Source organism: Eleginops maclovinus, chromosome 20 (assembly GCF_036324505.1).
Source record: "Eleginops maclovinus isolate JMC-PN-2008 ecotype Puerto Natales chromosome 20, JC_Emac_rtc_rv5, whole genome shotgun sequence".
Lineage (NCBI taxonomy): Eukaryota > Metazoa > Chordata > Actinopteri > Perciformes > Eleginopidae > Eleginops > Eleginops maclovinus.
Genome location: NC_086368.1, coordinates 9,910,603 through 9,930,049, shown reverse-complemented (window position 1 = coordinate 9,930,049; position 19,447 = coordinate 9,910,603). Strand labels below are relative to the sequence as shown.

The 19,447-nt window shown below is 38.2% G+C and overlaps 2 protein-coding genes across 5 annotated transcripts; one reads left to right on the top strand and one right to left on the bottom strand.

The window, feature by feature from the left end:
* The first annotated feature begins 1,623 nt into the window (after positions 1 to 1,623).
* Positions 1,624 to 11,751, top strand: pkp1b (plakophilin 1b). 2 transcript variants are annotated; one of them, XM_063910675.1, is made up of 14 exons: positions 1,624 to 1,910; positions 2,296 to 2,397; positions 2,818 to 2,912; positions 4,005 to 4,405; positions 4,505 to 4,640; positions 5,657 to 5,864; positions 6,417 to 6,585; positions 8,024 to 8,141; positions 8,738 to 8,914; positions 9,628 to 9,798; positions 9,970 to 10,123; positions 10,375 to 10,561; positions 10,717 to 10,801; positions 11,180 to 11,751. In XM_063910675.1, the coding sequence occupies exons 1-14, from the start codon at positions 1,664 to 1,666 to the stop codon at positions 11,252 to 11,254; spliced, it is 2,325 nt and encodes a 774-aa protein (XP_063766745.1). In that variant the 5' UTR covers positions 1,624 to 1,663; the 3' UTR covers positions 11,255 to 11,751. The 2 variants fall into 2 exon arrangements, with proteins under 2 accessions (XP_063766745.1, XP_063766747.1); XM_063910677.1 differs by lacking the exon at positions 2,296 to 2,397 and having other exon boundaries at positions 1,626 to 1,910.
* A 1,025-nt stretch (positions 11,752 to 12,776) lies between these two features.
* LOC134882758 (troponin T, cardiac muscle isoforms-like) lies at positions 12,777 to 18,685 on the bottom strand. 3 transcript variants are annotated; one of them, XM_063910680.1, is made up of 12 exons: positions 18,567 to 18,685; positions 17,778 to 17,801; positions 17,628 to 17,649; positions 17,479 to 17,542; positions 17,256 to 17,372; positions 17,036 to 17,113; positions 16,350 to 16,451; positions 16,153 to 16,262; positions 15,985 to 16,075; positions 15,261 to 15,301; positions 14,923 to 14,966; positions 12,777 to 13,046 (listed from the first exon to the last, which is right to left on the bottom strand). In XM_063910680.1, exons 5-11 carry the CDS (start codon positions 17,352 to 17,354, stop codon positions 14,957 to 14,959), a joined length of 531 nt encoding a protein of 176 aa, XP_063766750.1. In that variant the 5' UTR covers positions 17,355 to 17,372; positions 17,479 to 17,542; positions 17,628 to 17,649; positions 17,778 to 17,801; positions 18,567 to 18,685; the 3' UTR covers positions 12,777 to 13,046; positions 14,923 to 14,956. The 3 variants fall into 3 exon arrangements, with proteins under 3 accessions (XP_063766750.1, XP_063766748.1, XP_063766749.1); XM_063910678.1 differs by having other exon boundaries at positions 14,923 to 14,949; XM_063910679.1 differs by lacking the exon at positions 14,923 to 14,966 and having other exon boundaries at positions 18,567 to 18,615.
* Positions 18,686 to 19,447: the final 762 nt, after the last annotated feature.

The window sequence follows — 19,447 nt, the reverse complement described above, 5'->3', positions numbered from 1 at the left end:
CTATTTGTGCAACCTGGTGCACAGCAGTTATCCACCATCCTTGACAGTCTGCCAGTGCCTGTCAATTTACTGCCGCGATGACTGCCAAAATGGCTGCCCCTGTCGTATCTCGTCACGTGACCAGCATATATGACATCATCTGCAGGAGCTCTATACAATGTGGATTTCCGGCTAAGTAAACTGCTGTTTTTATTATGCATTGAACTAATGCATCCATCTCAATTAACAAATCGCGATCAAGATCATAGGGAAATCCTTCCACCATTTTGGAGCGAAGCCACCTCTGTGATCGACAGTAGTCTCAGAAGCACTCCGAGGCCTCCAGTCTGTAGCTCTTTAACATGCTGTGGATTACTTGACTGTATTGTCCTCAGTTATCTTATGTGTGAAAACGACGCACCGCCTTTCTCTGCTTCCCTGTTCAACTTGTATTAAACACACAGATTAGATTGCGTTGAAGTCAACTGTTGCCAAAGTTAAATTCCCTCCTTGCCTCTTCTGTCTGTCTTTCATGCATGACCTTAAATGAAGTTATAGGAGTCCTACTAATATTGTATTATCCTGATTTATCATTACTGCAAAACAAATAAAGCTGAATACCCCTTTAACAGTTTGTTTTGTCTTGCAGTGTTATCAAGTGATGGCATCACATCCAACTCTTGCATTAGTGAGGTGGAATAACATGCACAGGTCTGAACTAAGAGTTCATACCTTGGTTAAAATCTACATATCCACTTCTTGTATTTTGTGGTTGTTATGGCTGTAGTAACCCATTTTTTAAACTTTTAACATGTTATAAAGTTGAATAACACTTTAAAAGTATTCAACCCACAGCATAACATAGGGGGAAATCAAGTTAAGTAAAAACACCTTAAATTGTACTTGAGTGATTAGTTCTGTTCAGAGGTAGAAAAAGTACTCAGATCTTGTACTTTAGTAGAAGTAGAAGTACCAGAGTGTAGGAATAATCTGTTACAAGTAAAAGTCCTGCATTCAAAATGTTTCTCAAGTAAAAGTAGAAAAGTATTAGCTTCAAAATATACCTAAAGTACCAAAAGTAAAAGTACTCATTATGCAGATTGGTCCATTTCAGAATAATTATAATTATTGATGTATTAAAGTGCTATCAAAGCTGGTAAAGGTGCAGCTATAGTTTTAATGACTGTGTATACTGGACTGTAGCTTGTAAATTGACTCCAGGTGTGTGTCCAGGTCTGATAGAAGAGTTGATTATATTTCACATCATTAATCCAAATCTGCAAAGTAATTCAAGGTATTAAATACATGTAGTGGATACAAGTAGGCTACATGATTAACCTCTGTATTGTAGTGGAGTATAAGTATAAAGTAGCATAAAATAAAAATACTCAAGTAAAGTACAAGTATCTCAAAATTATACTTAAGTACAGTACTTGAGTAAATGTACCTAGTTACTTAAATGTACCTAATTCCGTTCATTACTTCCAATAACTGTTAGCCAGTGGGGAAAATTATAATCAGCTGCACATATCCAAGCACATAATGGCGTGGTATTTGTCAAGACAGGCAGGAGAGATTGCAGTGTATTGTTGCTGTGCATGGGCGCGGTCTGGTGTTTCAGGGCAGGGCAAGGCAAGGTGCACTCATTACCACTGGCAGCCCAGTCACTCTGCGGCGGACTTACATGCCGTATGAGCCCCTTCTGGATGTTGTTGAGGCTAATCGGACAGTTTCAAAAATGACGACTCTAGATCCCCTGAAATCGGTTATTTCCATCGGGAATGTGGTCGACACGTCGCTGGCTCTGCCGTCCAGCAACCAGTGCCGGTCCGGCCAGCAGCGCGTCCGGGAGCAGGTGGAGACCATCCGCAGGAGCAAGACCCGGCTGTCTGGCAGTAGCAAGAGTGCTTTCACTTCTTCATCTCCGACATGTAAGGGCAGCCCTCACAGCAGGGCCGGACACACAACTCAGTTCACAAGGAGAGAATTATTCTTTCATTAAAAACATATTTGGGGATGGACATGTAATTATTCATATAAGAGGTATTTCTGTTTTATGTATAAAAGGAAAATACAGACAAAGTTCTTAACCTGATTTAGTTGCGCTGGATTTGATGTGATGAAAGGGGTTTCAGGGGAAATTCCTCTAATGAACTGCTACAACAACAACAAAAAGTAGAAAATAAAATGGAACCGCTTTTTTTTTTTTTTAAATGGGAAAAGAAATGCGACAAGAGTGACATTTTTCGGGGTGGGGGGGTTGTCTGCAGTGCGAATGTTGCATTCATGGTTTGGATTGTTTGTCTTTTTTGTCAGCAACACAACCAAATAACTACCGACTTGAATATCATGAAACCTGGTGGAACCCTTTAAATTACGAATCCAATCAAAACCACAGGGAGCATACTCAACTGAACAGTAAGCTGAAAAATACAGAAGTTTATAACTAACAATTTAAGACCCCTGTTTGGTTTGTGGTCACCTTTTTCTAACCGTGACGTGGAATTCAATATTACTAAAACCCTGGCTACGGCCCTGGCCTCTACATCTTTCAGTTTTGTCCCCCCAATGCTCTGACTTACAGAAACAAAACTTTAACACTTTATGTTTTCTGTTTCCTGGTCTCTAAAGGATTAGTGCTTTCAGGTTTTCATGCTTCTGACCATTAATTCCTCTTTTAATACAACATGGACACTATTATTTTCAAACACCAACCAAATATAAGAATTGCCGAGTAGGCAACAGATGTTTTCCATTTCTTTTAACAAAGGTAATAAATGAATGACATTGATCTCAGGTATATGACCCCAGCTGATAACGCTCCACATTTCTCCTCAGCTCCTACGATTGATTCCGTGTTCATAGAGGCTCCGAAGTTAAACTCCAGCATATCTAATGGAGGACTGTTCTTTGCAAATGGCTTTTTTAAAACTGTAAGTTATGAAGCTTGTCTGTATTTTTATCTCACCATTGATTCGCAACAATGACTGGTGTGGTTGTATTATCGTCAGTGTTGTCACAGAGGAAATTATGTGAGTCTGATGCAGGACTGTAACCAGTGAGGGTTGTTGTATAGAGTATTCCTCCTGTTAAAGGGTTTTCAATCTAGTGTCAAATGACACTTGGTGTTTTGTTAAGCTTATTAAGATCTGATTTGGAAGGAATCTAATAACTTTGAATTAGCATGTTTTATTTATAGTGCAGAAGTATTTAAAACCACATTAAAATTAGGGCGGTAACTAACCTCTATTTTACAAATTAATGAATCTTTCTGCTAAATGTTTTCCTAATTAATAGATCAATTGCTTTGTCTCATGTCAGAAAATTGTTCATATTGCCCAATATAGTGTTCTTGGTACTCAGATGGCTTCTTAGAATTGCTTGTTTAACTATACAAAAACAGAATATATTAAATTTACTGTCCTATGACAGAAAAAGTAGCAAATCCTCACATTTGAAAAACTGGAATGAGTTTGAAAAAGGCCTCTTTTTAACGATTATTAAAATAGTGGCGGATTAATTGTTTAAATACACCAGCACATTGACTGAATTATTTGATGTGGTTGAAAATTGGAAACACAAAATCATTTTAGATTTAAAACTAAAATAATTTAGTGACCAGTCAAACTAAGAATATTGGGTTGTATAAGGGAGTTTTTGATACAGACCTCAATATTTTTTAAATTCTGACCTGTAAATCAAACTTTTTTGTTCAACACTGTTGTAGAATTACCCAAAAATCGCCCATGATAGCAATAATCTTCATTTACATATTGAGTTAGAGCCTAATAAGAATTGATTTGTTATTAGCAGTGACAGTTTTCTTTTGAAATAATCTTCCCCAAAAACCTGTTTCCAATCCATCCAGAGAAATTCTGTTTTCTCACACAACCACATGCTCACCAGCCTCACCCATAAAAGCTGCCAGCTGATCATATCAACAACCCGCAGGGCTGCCATGATACCAAAAAGTAGTTTCACAATTAAATGTCAGTAACACACACATTTCATCTTTCGGACTGCAGCACAGCCAAGAACCATACATCAGCCATCCAGTCAACACCATAAAGGGAGCCAATGTGAAGATGAATAACGGCTCTACCTATCAATATGTGAGGACCATTTCCGGCATCGGCCACACTGCGTTGGGTCAAGCCAACACCAGCTTCAGCGAGCCTCAACTGGCCAGGAATGGCTATGTACCAAAATGCTCTGTTCCTCCGCAGAGATTGCTTTCCAGCAGAGGCATCTACAGGGCAGAGAGAAGCAGCAGTCACTTTCCAAAGACTGCCACCTCCCTGCCCCAGCCAGTGTACACCACAAATGGCACAGGTCTGACCAAATCAAACAACCACTTCCTGGGCAACAAAGTTGAGGTGACCAAAACAGTTACTGACGGTGTTGCAAAGACCAAAGGAAATTTAGGGTGAGTGAGTTTTAGATTAGACACATTTTAGAATGTATACATCCCATATTTCAGTAAAGACATCATTCTGGCATGTCTGTGTATTTTAATATCTTTTAGGTCAAGTGGCAATAGTGCTGACATCACTATGAAGGAGGCTGTGGAGTATCTCTCCAATGAGGAGGAAACATATCAGCACTGTGGAGCTTCCTACATACAGCACAATACTTTCATTGACGAAAAGGCTAAAGAGGAGGTGCGTGACTTGTTCTCTTCGTGCCATGTTGACTGACATTTCTTTTAATAAGATACATTTATTTTAGAGTCGTGGAAATCCCTATTGACAAAACTGGACTTGATATATTGTCTTGCCAAAATGAAAATCCTGTCATTGCGTACTCACTCTATGTCAATTAAAACTCCAGTCAAGATTTGGCAGTAACTCAATCCAGCTCTGGTGTGTCATTAGTTATCAGTGAGTTAAGTGGGATAAAATGTGAGAGTTCCTGTGAGTCCCTCGTGCTTGGATCTGTAGTTTGAACCCAGCACAAAAATGGCTTCAGCACTAACAATAAAAATATTGCAGACAGGAAGTTATTGGATAAAAATATATTGAATGGCTTTCGTCGGAAAACATGGTCTGATTTCTATATAAATCATATGGATATTTGAAGGGGCCATTTTATGCTTTTGGGGGTTTTCCCTTTCCTGTAGTGTGTTATAGGTTTGTGTGCATGTCAATGGTCTGCAAAAGCTGATATCACAGAGTTCACATCAGAGGGGGTTTCTGTCCTACATACTCCCCCCTGCCTGAATTGGACTCCTATGTTTACTTTTGTCCATAGTGACATCACTATGTAACACTTGCAGTTGGTTAGTGCTCCAACAAATTATATGTGATTGGATAAGGGCTGGTCCCTAATCCCTAAGCGATTGACCAATCACATGCTGACCAGCTAACCAATCAGAGCAGACTGGGCTCTGGTTTCAGACAGAGGGTGAACAGGCAGTATGAGAAAAATAAAGACCGTTGGAACATTAAAGCATGGAAACATGTCACATAGAGGCACAGAATACATATATACAGTATAGCTGAAAATGAGCTTAATAGGGCCCCTTTAACATGCATCAAACCATATATATTTTGGGTGAAGGGTCATTTAACTTATTGTGATCTGTCATAGAAAGAAATACTCCATATTGAAGTAAGCTTATCATTTGATTGTGGTGATGTACCACTGTTTCAACAACAAAATCCCCTTTGCATCGCAGGTGTTGAAGTTCAAAGGAACCCATCCTCTGGTGGATCTGCTGCGCAGCTCCAGCTCACAAGTCAATGAGACGGCCTCGGCTGCCCTCCGTAACCTATCCTTTAAAAGCATCAACAACAAGGAGGAGATACATCGCTCGGGAGGCATCATGGAGGCTGTGGCTCTGCTCAGAGAAACCGACTCTGTGGAGACACAGAGACAGCTGACAGGTATAAGTTTACTATGAAACCTATAGACCCACATATAGGTACATACACACCTATCCATGCAAACAAGTCAAACACAGACTCCTGTGTTGTGTGTAACAACATAATCCTCTGTTAGATCCTGCTGTCATTCGCTAAAGCTTTGTTTAAGTGCTGTCTTTCTGCAGTGTGTTGAAGGGTCATACAAAAATGACATCGCTAATGTTTTAGTAATGTTTATTTGGATGGAAATGGGTTAAATGGTTAAAGTTACAAAAGACCTCAGTTTTAATCTCTTTGGCGATAAGCAGTCATTATTTTTAGATCTTTGAATCCGTAGCTAAATCACCATCGTGTTACCACCATCAAAATATCCTTAAACTATGACTGTGTTCAAGCACCAAGACAAGTTTCAGGCACAAGATTCAACAGCTTTTACTTGTCGTTAAAACCTTTGAGACCCTACTAAAATGTTTACACACATTGAACCTATAAAATCAACATGCTGATGGTTTATATTTTTACATCAGGCAGTTCATAAATAGTCGATTAACAGGTTTTTCTTTTTCTGTCTAGGCCTCCTATGGAATTTGTCTTCTGTCGACAGCCTGAAGCCAGACCTGCTAACGAGTGCTTTGCCTGTGCTAATGGAGCGTGTGATCCTGCCGTACACTAAAGGTCCCGACAGGACAAAAAGCAGCAGCCGAGACCCTGAGGTCTTCTTAAATGCCACCGCATGTCTGAGGTGAGAGAAAAACTCAGAGCACCTGATATCATGCCAGTGTTTTTGCTATTGTAGCCCAGCTCAGGACCAAAGAATGTTACATCACTATACTATATTTTATTAAGTTGAAAATGTCAACCAAAGCAACGTGGTGCAGAATTGCAGAAGTGAAACAGGTGGGTTTTGGTCTGCAAAGGAAGGTGTGTCGGCTGTCCTGATATGGGGATCCAGGATAGCAAACAGGACTTTTAGTAAACATAATATTTGGTATTTTTTACATAAAATCCATAGAGATTTAATGTGTTTAAATAAGACGTGTATGAGAACTGGGTAAAAGTTATCAAGAGTTATCACGGTTGAAAGTGGATTTGAATCTGCCACAAACACTGCAACACAGACAGATACTGTAAATTAACCGCAGTTGTTTATTGCTTTTATTATTCACGCTCATGATCTTCTGATGTTTTTACAATGGGCGGGGTGAGGTCCAAGTCCATGTCAGAGATATTATCTGGAAAAAGGCAAATAAATACTGTATCATTGTAAATCCTTACCAAGGTTATTTAATAGCACAAATACAACTTTGACCAGACCGACAAACAACAGTTTAATATTACATTACCTTTGTGAGAAAGATGTGTAATATTGTATCATTAGTTCAAATGTAATTATGACTCAGTTCCCAGGTTAGACTTAGCTAAAAGGTATGTATTTAAATAGCCTGTCTTTAGGGTAATTTTAGAGGCTGTAGTCCATTAATATAACTTGTTTTCTTGCAGTTCATAACATGAGCCTTCATTATCTTTACAGATCTTTACTAGCATGTCTGCATCAGTAAATACCTGTTGGCGTAGATGCTTTAAAAAACTAAATGTGAATGTAAATGGTCATCAATCAAACCACAGTTACATGTGTTTCAGCTTCAGTGTTCTTATCTGATGCATCAGAAAGCACACGTCTGTGTTGTAAAACATTGACCGACTTCCCGTGTCATTCAGTGGGAGCTTTATACGTTTCACATGCCTGCTGTTTTTTTCCCCTTTCCTGACTGAACAAGATAACTACTGTTTACTTTTAATGCAGGCTGAGATTAATTTCAGATTATTCAATGAAACCTTTGCTGCAGGGCGTTTCCATATCTGTTTCAATCTGAACAATAAATATTAATACTATATTTGCATAGTGCTCTTATAAAAGAAATCAAAGTACTCCTCCAGAACGAACAATTTCAGAATAATTGACATGTTATTATTGGATTTTTGTTATTATTGATGCATAAATCTGGTAATCACTTATGTTAAAGGAGGATTTGTTTTTTTCCCCCACTTTTTACTTTATGCTTAGAAGCTTGTTAATTCCACCAAGGGATCAACAAAGTGGATCTTAACCTATCATTATCCCTAATAATCTTTTCACATCATATATATATATATATATATATATTTTTTTTTTCAAACAGAAACGTAAGCAGTACGAAGCAAAGCAACAGACAGGCCATGAGGAAATGTCGAGGATTGGTCGACTCTCTGGTCAGTTATGTAAAAGAGTGTGTCGATGCAGGAAATCCAGACGATAAGGTAAGACGGGGAAAAATCTATGTCTATTTAAACCTGCACTCTGAATCCCTGCACGTTTCGTGCTTTATTCACATGTCACACCTTCATATGGAATGAATAAAAACAACATTGTCTGTATGGCAAGGAGCTGCGGTTTGAGCTAACCACTTTATTATTGTAGTACGCAGAGCACTGCAACAAGTCTCAGATGAGTCATAATGTGCTCACTGTCAGGAAGTCTGTGTACTTTAGAAGGCCTTCATACAGTCATGTATACAAACTACTGATTTTAACAGTAAATATAGGCAGGCTAGTGATTGTTAATGTTCAAACTTTAAGGGGGAAAAATGGATATTGTCACTTTCCAGTGCTCTATAAAGGGTAACATATGTTAAGCAATTTTTAGTCACAAACAAATGTTATATAATTTATTTCTGTGCTCCGGGTTTTCTATTTGAATTGCTATGGATTGTACAGGAAAGGGACAAAGTCACAGACACCGCCTGCGCAATATGTTAGCTCATATTGAGCATTGTTGAGCATGAGCACAATTATTTTTGTGTCTGAGTCTTAAAAATGTGACCTTATATTGTATGTTGTTTTACCCGTTGTAACAGTCAGCAGAGAACTGTGTGTGCATCCTGCACAACCTGACCTTCCAGCTGGAGGCCGAGGCTCCGGCTCTGTTCAGCAGGATCACAGCGTTAGCCAAGACGGTCTGCAGGTCCCCCAGCCAGGGCGATGCCGGGCCCATCGGCTGCTTCAGTCCACAGAGCAAGTCCTCAGAACACGAGGTGAGGCGAGGGAAAATGGACATGCCGCGCCAGACCACGGCCAAAGGGATGCTTTATAATAACAGAAATACTTGCCACCTACTCCCTGTGCCTGCAAGTCGGTTTGTGTAGACAGTCTGTCACAAATCCTTGTTCTTTAAGTGTACTATAAGGATGCCAATTACACACTATTCATTTTAAAGGCTTAATGTGGAAGTGTGACATTCTGTGCTCCAATTTTTTTAAGAGGCTCTTTTATGCTGTTTGGGGTTTTACCTGTCCTTTAAACAGGTTTTGTCGAATGGTCTGCAAAGGCTAAAATCCCGAAGTTCACTCCAGAGGTAGCTTTTTGGGTTCTGGTTTCAGACAGAGGGTGAAAAGAGGTGCTGCAGCACAGGCAGTAGGAGAAAGATAAAGACCTTTTTGAACATTAAAGCATGTAAACATGTCAAAGTGGAGGCACAAAATAAAAAATAAAAAGAACCTGAAAATGAAAATGAACATTATAGGGCACGTTAAGGTTTATTTAAACAATTTTAAACATGTCTGGCTATAGTGTGTTGCATGTTTGCATCTAGCACCATGGCAAACTGTTTTGGAACATTTTAGATTTACCTTTTGATTTCTAGTATTCTTTATTTCAAAAAGTCCTGCAGTGAAAGTCTGCATATTTATTTTAATTAAATGCTGTAGCCGTTACTTGTTGATGATGATTCATCCTCTTTCTTGTGCAGCGCCGCTTTGACTTCCCGGTGGTTGAGGAACCACAACCTAATGGCGCCGGTTTGCTGATCCACTCCAGCACTCTGCAGAACTACCTGTCTTTGTTAGGCACTAGCCAGCGAGAAGAAACACAGGAAGCCTGTTGCGGCGCGCTGCAGAATCTCACCTCAAATGACGGCTTAGTAAGAAAAAAACGTTTTGCTGTTGCACAATGACCAAGATAAAAGAAAATTCATTCGATTTAAGTTTGTCCTGGTTTAGTTAAGGGAGTCTACTTTTAAAAAGACTTGTTGGTCAGCAAACATTTGATATATGCTTGCCCTCAACCTGATGTTCATATTCTGTATTCACAGGTCTCTGGTGTAATGAGCCAGACCATTGTGCAGAAACTGAAAGGTCTGCAAGTTATTAGTCCCCTTTTAAAATCAAACAAAGTCAACATACAGAGGAACACAGTGGCTTTGGTAGGAAACCTGGCCAAGAACCCAAACTTGCACACTGCCATAGGTAAGGCGCATCTGCAAGACGAAACTTGTAGTTAGTTGCTTTCAATCGGTTCCAGGTACTTTCTCTTCTTTGAAAAAAAATGTCAACTGGTGGTTTCAATTATGATTGAAGATTAATTTAACGTGTGTTCAGACACTTTTTGCTTTGTCATATTTGAGTAATTTCCTTGAAATGCATGATCGTAAACACTCTTTTTGCTTTTTAGCTTGCTTTTAACAGCCTCTTGTTTTGTTTTTTTATTGTCACTGAAGTTCATAAAGCTCTCCCAGAGCTGCTGGGCATCATCAGCGCAGGCACCAAGGAAGGAAATGAGTCCGATGACACGCTGTCCTTGGCCTGTCAGACCTCCAACTGCCTGCTTATGAACAACCCTGAGATGGGAAAGCACCTGATAAACAGCACCCTGATAAAATCCCTGAATGATCTTAGCAAAAACACGTAGGTTGCATGTGAACAAACAGAGAATGTGCCATAGATACAATTCATGAAGATATGGGGAATATATATGACTCACCAGGGATTACATTTTGCATGCATGTTCAATTTCCACAAGTCTGAACTGATGTTAAACTCTTAATTCTCCTTCTATAAAGATATTTCCCCAAATCCGGCAAATCCGCCGCCCTACTTCTCCACAACCTGTGGTCGGAAAAGGATTTGCAAAGCTTCATGAAAAAGGTGAGTGGAAATTAACCCTGAGTGCCAAGACCTGTCATGGTTAGGGTGTGTCCTATCAGCTAACTACAGTACACCTCAAATGTCTACACCTTTCTCAGGTATTTGTGAGAAACAGAAGGAGAAAGGTTGGATTAGGCAGCGTTAAAAAATGCCCAGTGAATGTGAACAATACGCTAAAGAGACACAGAACAGGAATCTAGCAGCTCAGGTTCGATGTAACACCGGCAAGAGTTTGTTTGCACATGTAAAACAGGACGTTAGCATGGTGCATTACACAGGGCCATGAACACAGTACAGTTTATTTGATGTCTCACTCTGTATGTTCAGTGCGGTTTCTGAGGTGGTGCACTGATTTATCTCTCACTATTTGTCTTGCAGCAAGGGATGAGTAAGTCCTCCTTTGTGAATGACATCACCGCGGCAGCACACAAGTCTGTTCAAGTTGTCGATTGACACGACAGCTTAGGATCCCCATAAGTGATTAAAGTCACCTCCACATACAGAGGCTAAGCAGCATTCTTTCTCATTTCACATATCACACAATACATGTATCTTTTTAATGTTTCCGTCAACATATAGAAGCCCTTATAATGCTGTGGGGAAAAAAGGTGAAGGTTAAATGGTCATGTACATTTTGTGTCCGGAATCTTCCACAATGTGCTTGCTTTATTAGATAATAACATAAGGGTTCTGATTTAATTTTTCATTGAGGTTGCTGTTTTAAAATCGTGATACAACATTGAATAAAAAATATTTTGGTTATATAAAAGTAAAATGGAGAACAGTTTCTCTGTTGCAGTTCATCGGTTTAGAAAGAAGCAGTGATGTGTGTTTACATTTTGTAATGTTGGTGGTTAACCCATCTTCTTCTTATATATATGTGTGTGTCATCCTTAAACATTTGTATTGTCATAAATTGTGTGATAAATAAAACTGGCAGACATAAACTCCTCAAGCTGTTAATTTAAGATATTATTTGGGATTTTGAGTTATTTATCAGCCATAGTCACTTGTTTCAAGGTTTCAAGCTTTCAAAGTTTTATTGGTCATATGCACAGCATATACAACGTATATGTTGGCAATGAAAATCTTATGTCCCATGCTCCTCCAACAACTCAACATATATGGTGCAAATAAGATAATAAAATAGTGCAAAAGAGAGAAGAATATTTACAATAACAACAATAAAGATTTGAGGATGTGAAATATATACATATGTGGAATACATTGAAAGTATTTAAATACTTTACACTGTTGAATGAGGAGGTATGGGCAGATGCATATATTACGTATAACAGATGTATATGTGCAGAATGAAGTCTGTTATTAATGTAAACCTCACTGTCACACCCCTTTGGATTTTAGGCTGCTTCTTTCTCAGCAGATCAGCGACACGTCTTTCAAAATATGTCCACCACACCCTTACACTGTAATTTACTTTCTGTGGCTTAAGTACAAGCTCTTAGAGCCAGACGCTGCAGCTGTTGCTTTCACTTGTTGACGAGATTTGAACTTTGGTCTCCACATTTATAACAATGTTGTAATCCAACCAATCTTCAGGGAGAGATTCTGGAGTCATGCTTAAATTTATGCGGTATCATATTGATTACATTGAAAGATTTATGTGGTTGTTTATAGAGGACCGGTATTACTTCTAGCACACTTCAAGGCTGCCAGGATTTGGCAAAGGCAATTTTACCTTATTAAAGAAGGTGTGGTTTATTATAATTACAATGAAGGCAATGCTCATCTTGAAATTCCCACTCACGAAGGAAACAAAGCCTTAAAAATAAAGAAGCTGTTTCTATTTTTTAAATTAAGAGGATTTTTTATTTACTCCACCCGCAAAATTGCACAGAAAATAATGTATTATTCAATCTGACAGATTAAGTGTTAAAACTAGGAGTACAGTGTAAATTGCGTTTTATTGTCGTACTTTCAGATAGTGAGTCAATTAAATGAGAAATCACATACCTCTTGTCAAATCCCACTTTAATAAACACAAGCCGTAACACATCAGTCTAATTCTAACCTGCTAAATTCCTTCAGATGTACTCAGCACACTGTTTCACAGATACAATGTTCAAGAGCATTTGTTGTTTTGTTCTTGCATTTTCAAGTATTTAGAGAAAAAAGCATTTTGGGGTTAATTTTGCTGTCAATAAATGTCAGGTGTGGCAGTTTCCTTCATGATGTCGCCTGATGTTACTTCCTCAGGCCACGCTTGCTTCTGATGCTCTTTGAACTGAGAATTAAAGGAAAACAAGCAGAGATTTGACATATCGCCACCAAACCTACTCAGTCTGTCATACATACACAACTATGTTTGATAACTTCCATGGGAAATGCATTTGTGTGTTGTACACACAGTATGAGCTTAGTATCACATACTCTCATCGATCTTTTAATTCCACAAACTTTAGAGGTTTTATTTTTCGCGAAGGGAAACACTCCTGTATTGCTGCTTTTGAAGTTTTCATTATTTTAGGGAAATGCTTATCAATGAACAGACATCCTGTGGCCACAAACAACCGTCATCTTAACATTGCTGACTTTGGATTTGAAGCAATTCAATGCTATGTTCAGAATCTGGCCATTAGATGTTTTCTTGTACTGGCATGCAATATGCATCACAGCTGCAGATGTTTCAATCTCTTCAGGTCATGTTAAAGACTGGTCCCAATGCAGTTTGTCTCTATACAGCCGTGGCCCATCATTAATTTATTATTAATATTGTTTTTTTTATTAGAAAGCACCATCTTCTTATTACCGAATCTGCATGAGTTGTGATTTCAAGAGTGGTCTTCCTTTCTCTGATGACCCTTTGCATTTTTTCTGGATAATTTAAGCAGCACAGATTATATTCAAGAAAATTAGTGAAGATCAAAAAGAAAAACTAACTTGATTTTTCTTTTACTTTCATGCCCAAATAATCCTATAGTGACTCCATTCAAACACATAGTTTGGGAACCGCTGCAGTGTAGAAAGCTGCTGCTGGCCTCAGACACTGAGAGCCTGTCATAGCTGACTGCTGTTGTAACGGGATTTGCTACCAAATACTTGACGGCTATCTTTATCTGCTGTTGCTACCCAGGTGCCAGATCCCATAGGTTCCCCATGAAAACCTGCGTTTGCACATGTGATAAAGTATGTGTGTTTCAGGTTTTGAAATTGATTAATTAGTGTTTCACCTGGACATAGAAAAATCAAGGCTCTATTTCAAGGGTTTACCTTAAATTGTAATTTACAGCAGTGTTAGTTTGCAATGCAGACGTCATATTCTGCTGAAAAAACAACTTAATTTTCTAAAAAATGTTTTCAGGAGGATAGCTTCATAGTATTGAGATGTCTGCAGGGCCCAGTCACTGCTTTATTGTGAGCGACAGTAACTCAGATCTGTCACGTAGCAGTTATAAGATCGCTCAGCTGTTACAACCCTGTCTCTCCTTGGAGACTTTGTGCATGTGGGCTGGTCAGATAACCCAGCTTGCCCTTTGTAAAAAAAAAAACCCTTTCATGTGCTCTTCCTTTTTTGTTTCCCCCCATTCTGTTTGGCTTCTCCGGAAACTTTAGTCCTGCTGTCAAGCAGATGACACAAACAGCTGCAACTGATGCCGCTTCAAACACAAAGACATCAGTAGCAAGAGAAGCAGAGGTAGTGGAAATAGGAGGAGATGGAAACTTGAAGAGGTCACGAGGTGGACGTTTACATCAGTGCTGACTATGAGCCTCACCAGGGAATTATTGATTCTTACTTATTTAAATGTAACATTCAGCCATTTTGAATCCACTGTCTTAGTATTTTGTAATTTTCCCAAGATTACATCTAAGATAAGCTAAACATTAGATGTCAGATGAGTATGTTAGGAAAAGAGGCAGTGGTGGAAGAAGTACCTACATATTTGAGAGAAAGTAACATCAAAGTTCAGAAAAACTATACAAATAAACAAGTGTTTGAATGTACAGAAATATACTTAAAGTAAGACTACTTATTATTTGGAATGGCACATTTCAGAATAATAATAATTATATTATTGTTATTATAGATGCATGAATGTATATCACTTATATTACAGCTTGCATGTTAGGGTTAGGGTTTACCTGTTTTGTATATTACTTACTGCTTGGTAGCTTGCGGATTCCCTCCACTGGGGATCAATAAAGTCTTATTGATATACATGAATAAAATCAGAATTAATTTGTCCATTTTATGTGTATTATAATAATCCAAATCTGTAAAGTAACTAGTCACTAGAGTTAGGGAAATACATTTAGCAGAGTGAAAAGTAAAGCATATCTGTAGTAAAGTGGCAGGAAAGGACCTAAACATTGTACTTGCTTGAGTTAATGTACTTTGTTGTACAACAAGAACAAATGCACTTTTGATACAGCACCAGCCTCCTTTCATGCAAAAGCACTGAATAAAATCTTTGAAAGTGCATAGTGATGTGGGACTTACACTTTCTGATGATCACTGACTCGGTTTCTCAGCACCGTGACCTGTGGAAAATATATTTCATATATTTAATTAAACCTATCCAATAAGCCACAACTGAACCTGATTTATTGAGTTAGCATGGTTTGTGCCTCTATATTAAATCTTAGAATCACCAAACTACAGTTTCCAAATACATGTTTACGATTCCAACTGCATTTTAAACGTTAATCTCCTTTTACTTGCTGGCAGTTTGAACTGTGAAGAAAGGCCTTAACAAGCTCCTACAATGTTGGTTTATATCAAGAACAAATGACACTGTGATCACACAGTATTGGCGACAGAGGGATAGCTTTCATTGTGAAAGAATGAATAGCTCTTTTGTGAAATATATTGCCTAGTTCATTAGTTTATTGTAGAGTTCAGCTAATATTAGTAATATATCAAATAGTGTGGCTAACTAGCTAACTAGCCCCTAAATGTTACTCTCGTTTAAGTCTTTCTGCTTTTGAAAGACAGTATAATATTCATGTATTTACGTCTCAAAGATACATTTGACTAACATTGGCTAAACTCCTGTTATGATAGCAGAGAAAAAGGTAGTCAGATACAGTATTATTCTTTGTTATGTAAGTTAGCATTGTCATTAATGTTTCTGTCCTGGTTTGGTTTTATATTGGCCTGCATCCCAGAAACAAAAGACAGGTTAGTGATGAGCACACGATGGAGTTCCTGTAAGATTTCTCACCTCATACTTCTGCTTAGCCTGCGTATACTGAAGGTCAAACTTCTCGGACTCCAGCAGGTGCAACCAATCAAAGAGTTCCTTGGCTTTTTCCCTGCATCAAGAAAATTATTACTTATTCATTTGGTATGATATATATTGTGAGTTTTTGTCACTGTGTTTTTGTTTTACCTGAGTTTGTCCTCTTTCATGTGATCAATATTTAACTCTTTGTGCCGATCATTTAGGATCTTCTTCTTCTTTTCTCTTTCTGTTGGTTTTTTACCCCCAGGTTGTGTCTGCTACTCAGGAGGAGGACAAATGGGGATATCAACATGGACATTAGGTTTGTGAATAAAAAAAAAAAAAACAAATATTATCTTCTTCACCTTGTATCCAGTGAAACTCAAGTTGGACAGAATCATCTTCTTCCTTGCATCGTCATCTGCTTTCTTCTTCGCCTCCCCCTCTTCTTTTCTTGCTTTCTCTTCCTGGTGGAACAAATTAAGGGACCTTTAATGAAATTATTTATAGTATTTTGATGAATGACATTCTTTTAACATTGACAGAACTTGGTTTATTCAATATAAGTGTAATGTAGGTCGGATTGAGAGCCAGTCTCTAAAATAAAAAACAGTAAATTAATTCAAATTCACATAACCATTTAAAGAAAATTAGTAAAAACTGACCTTTGTTTTTTAATGATTTGTCGCATAACAAGAGTAAATCAAATGTGGCCTTATCAATCAGATCACAGCTGAAGTTTTTCCTAATATGTTTTTGTTCTGGTTATTTGATTTAACAAATTGTCAATGTTAATTATTCTAAACGCCTTACACTTGCATTTAAAATGTTGATATGCTGTACCAGAAAATTGGTAGGGTGCAATAATTCCAATCTTTGATTTTAAATGAATCCAAAAGCATCTAAATTAGAATTAGACAACATTTTTGGAATACAAAGGATTATGTTACAAAATGATATCACTTTTGTCAGAAACTGACGGTACAATTCAATTCAATTTGGACCAAACCAACTTATGTTCAGTCACAGTAATCTTTCTTTTTATACATACAGCTTGTTTGTTCTGCCGTTCTTTTTCTCGCTCAGATCTAATCTTCATCTGCTCTGCTCTCTCTGACCTGCGTGTCTCCTGAAGTAAAAAAATAAATACATTTTAAAGAGGAAAACAAAATCATACAAACACAAACTGTGACAAAAAAAAACAAAACACTTTGTTAAAGATTTGGGTGATTCATTGTTTGATGTGTTGCAGTAGAAGAGAGAGATCATACAATGCGATCTGTGAGGTTGAGAAGATCCTCTTCCTCCTTCTTACGCTTCTCAAAGTGAGCGTCGATCAGAGTGTGGAGCTCAGTCATGTCCTTCTCCATTCTTTTTCGATGAATGTCCTGGAATTATAACAATAAGTTAATGGGAGCCTTTCTAAAAAATCTGCCCTTCCGAATAAACAACAGCTTGCAGGTGTAACTTTAATCAGTTCTGAGACAAACTCACATCAAAGTCCACTTTTTCTCCATCTGGGATTTTTGGAGGCGCCAAACCAGCCACAAAACCAGGCCTGAGGGAAAGGATGGAAAATGTGAAATCTTTTCAAGTTTGTTTCAATTGAAGTTGTACGGAAAATATTTAAATAGTGTCCTTACTTTAACCTGCGCTTTGTTTCTTCTGTGTATCCACAAAAAAGAAAAAAAGGCAATTCACAATCTTAAGTTTATGAAGCACGAGAAACACATAACAACAAACAAAACTACAAAACCACAGAGCAACATTTTTCCAGAATAAGCTTTCCATACCTGCATCATTTTCGTCTGCGGTCTCTGTTGACAAATGAGAGGGTTGAGCAATGTTAGCATGATTTCACAATGACAGGTAGAGAATTATGGCACAGGTGATCCTCAAACAGTTCGCAAAACAGTTGTCAAGTTGTGTTTCAATTTGACTTTGATATAAAATGAAAATAAATGTTTTTTTTCCTTCCTTGTAACCCTTGAGGTTTATCAGTAAACAAGTAATTCTAGTGAAAGTGTCATTGGTCTCAGCTCTGTCATATAAAGAGAGCAGCAGCTGTCAATAACGATTGGAGTTGGAATGACCTCGTTTACACAGAAGTCAACTAAAGGGATTTATCTGACAATCTCTTGACAGTCAGTGCTGAGGGAATGCAGGTTTGTCTACAGCAGGACGCTTTTGATAATCATCACAGATAATGCCTGTGTACCTGCCCAACAAACATGCCTTTAAAGGGTGTCAGAGTAATAAATTACACAAGGCACAGAGAATGACACTACCTCTATATCTGAATGATTACAGAAATAAATAACGTGTAAAATGAAACTACGTTACATCATATTTACATCATCATTGTCCATTGAAAACTGTATATATGGTAGTAAGGTGTGTGAAGTGTAAGTATTAAAATAAATAAATAATTACTATTGAATTATCTGAAAAATGTTATTGCATGAAGCTGAAATTAGGCTGTTTTTCTAAGCACCTGAACATGGCTGCCAACAATGTGCTAGGAATAACGTCAGATGTATTTACAGCAGGCAAACAGATCTTAGCATACTAAGCAATACTACCTTCTATCTCCTCCTCCTTCACCTTCACCTCCTCCTGCTCCTGCTCCTGCTCCTCCTCCTCCTCCTCCTCCTCTAACTCCTCCTCATCTACCTCCTCCACCTCTTCTTCCTCCTCCTCCTCCTCCTCCTCCTCCTCCTCTTCTTCTGTGCAAAGCAAGCATGTAGTTAGCAAGCAAACAATGTGAAAATTTCATACAGCATTTTGATTAATTATTTTTTTTTTGTGTATTTTTGACAGTGCCTCTGAAACCTATAAAATGATTTAGTCACAAAACATAAAGCATTTTATTTTTTTCTTGCTTATAATCCTATTGTATTCTAGAACCTGACATTTCTTAAACATTTAATCAGTGAAGGTTTTTGTCTCCTCCTTTCCTATGCAGTTATTGGCAATGGAGGGAATTTTCAATATTACTTTTTCTTTTTAAAGAAACTGTGTGGACACATTAGAAAAAAAGGTTTGTCAATGTTTGCTAATACATTACAACAAATTCAGTTTATATATCACTGGAGTCAGAATGTAAATCCCACCAGTTTTATGGTTGCTTTTGCACTTTTGACAAGCATTTAAAGGGCTTATTTTTTCTCCTCACTGCGCCTCTGTGAGAAAAAGTGACCCCGGGCCTTCAGTCAGAGTCCCTGTATGCACAGAGGGTAACTCAACCTCTTTTCATTGCAAAGAAAGTAAGCCAACCTGCATTCAGAGGACCTCTAACAGGCACAAAACTGAGAGTGGGTATTGTGCTTGTGCCGCTGTCTTCCCTAAGGTCCTCTATTGAGAACATAAGCTGACCTACATTGCTCCCCAACAGCGACTTTTACTGCACACAGAGTGAGACCTGTGTCCCGCTTGGCTGCTGGGACAGCCGAGCTGCACAGGG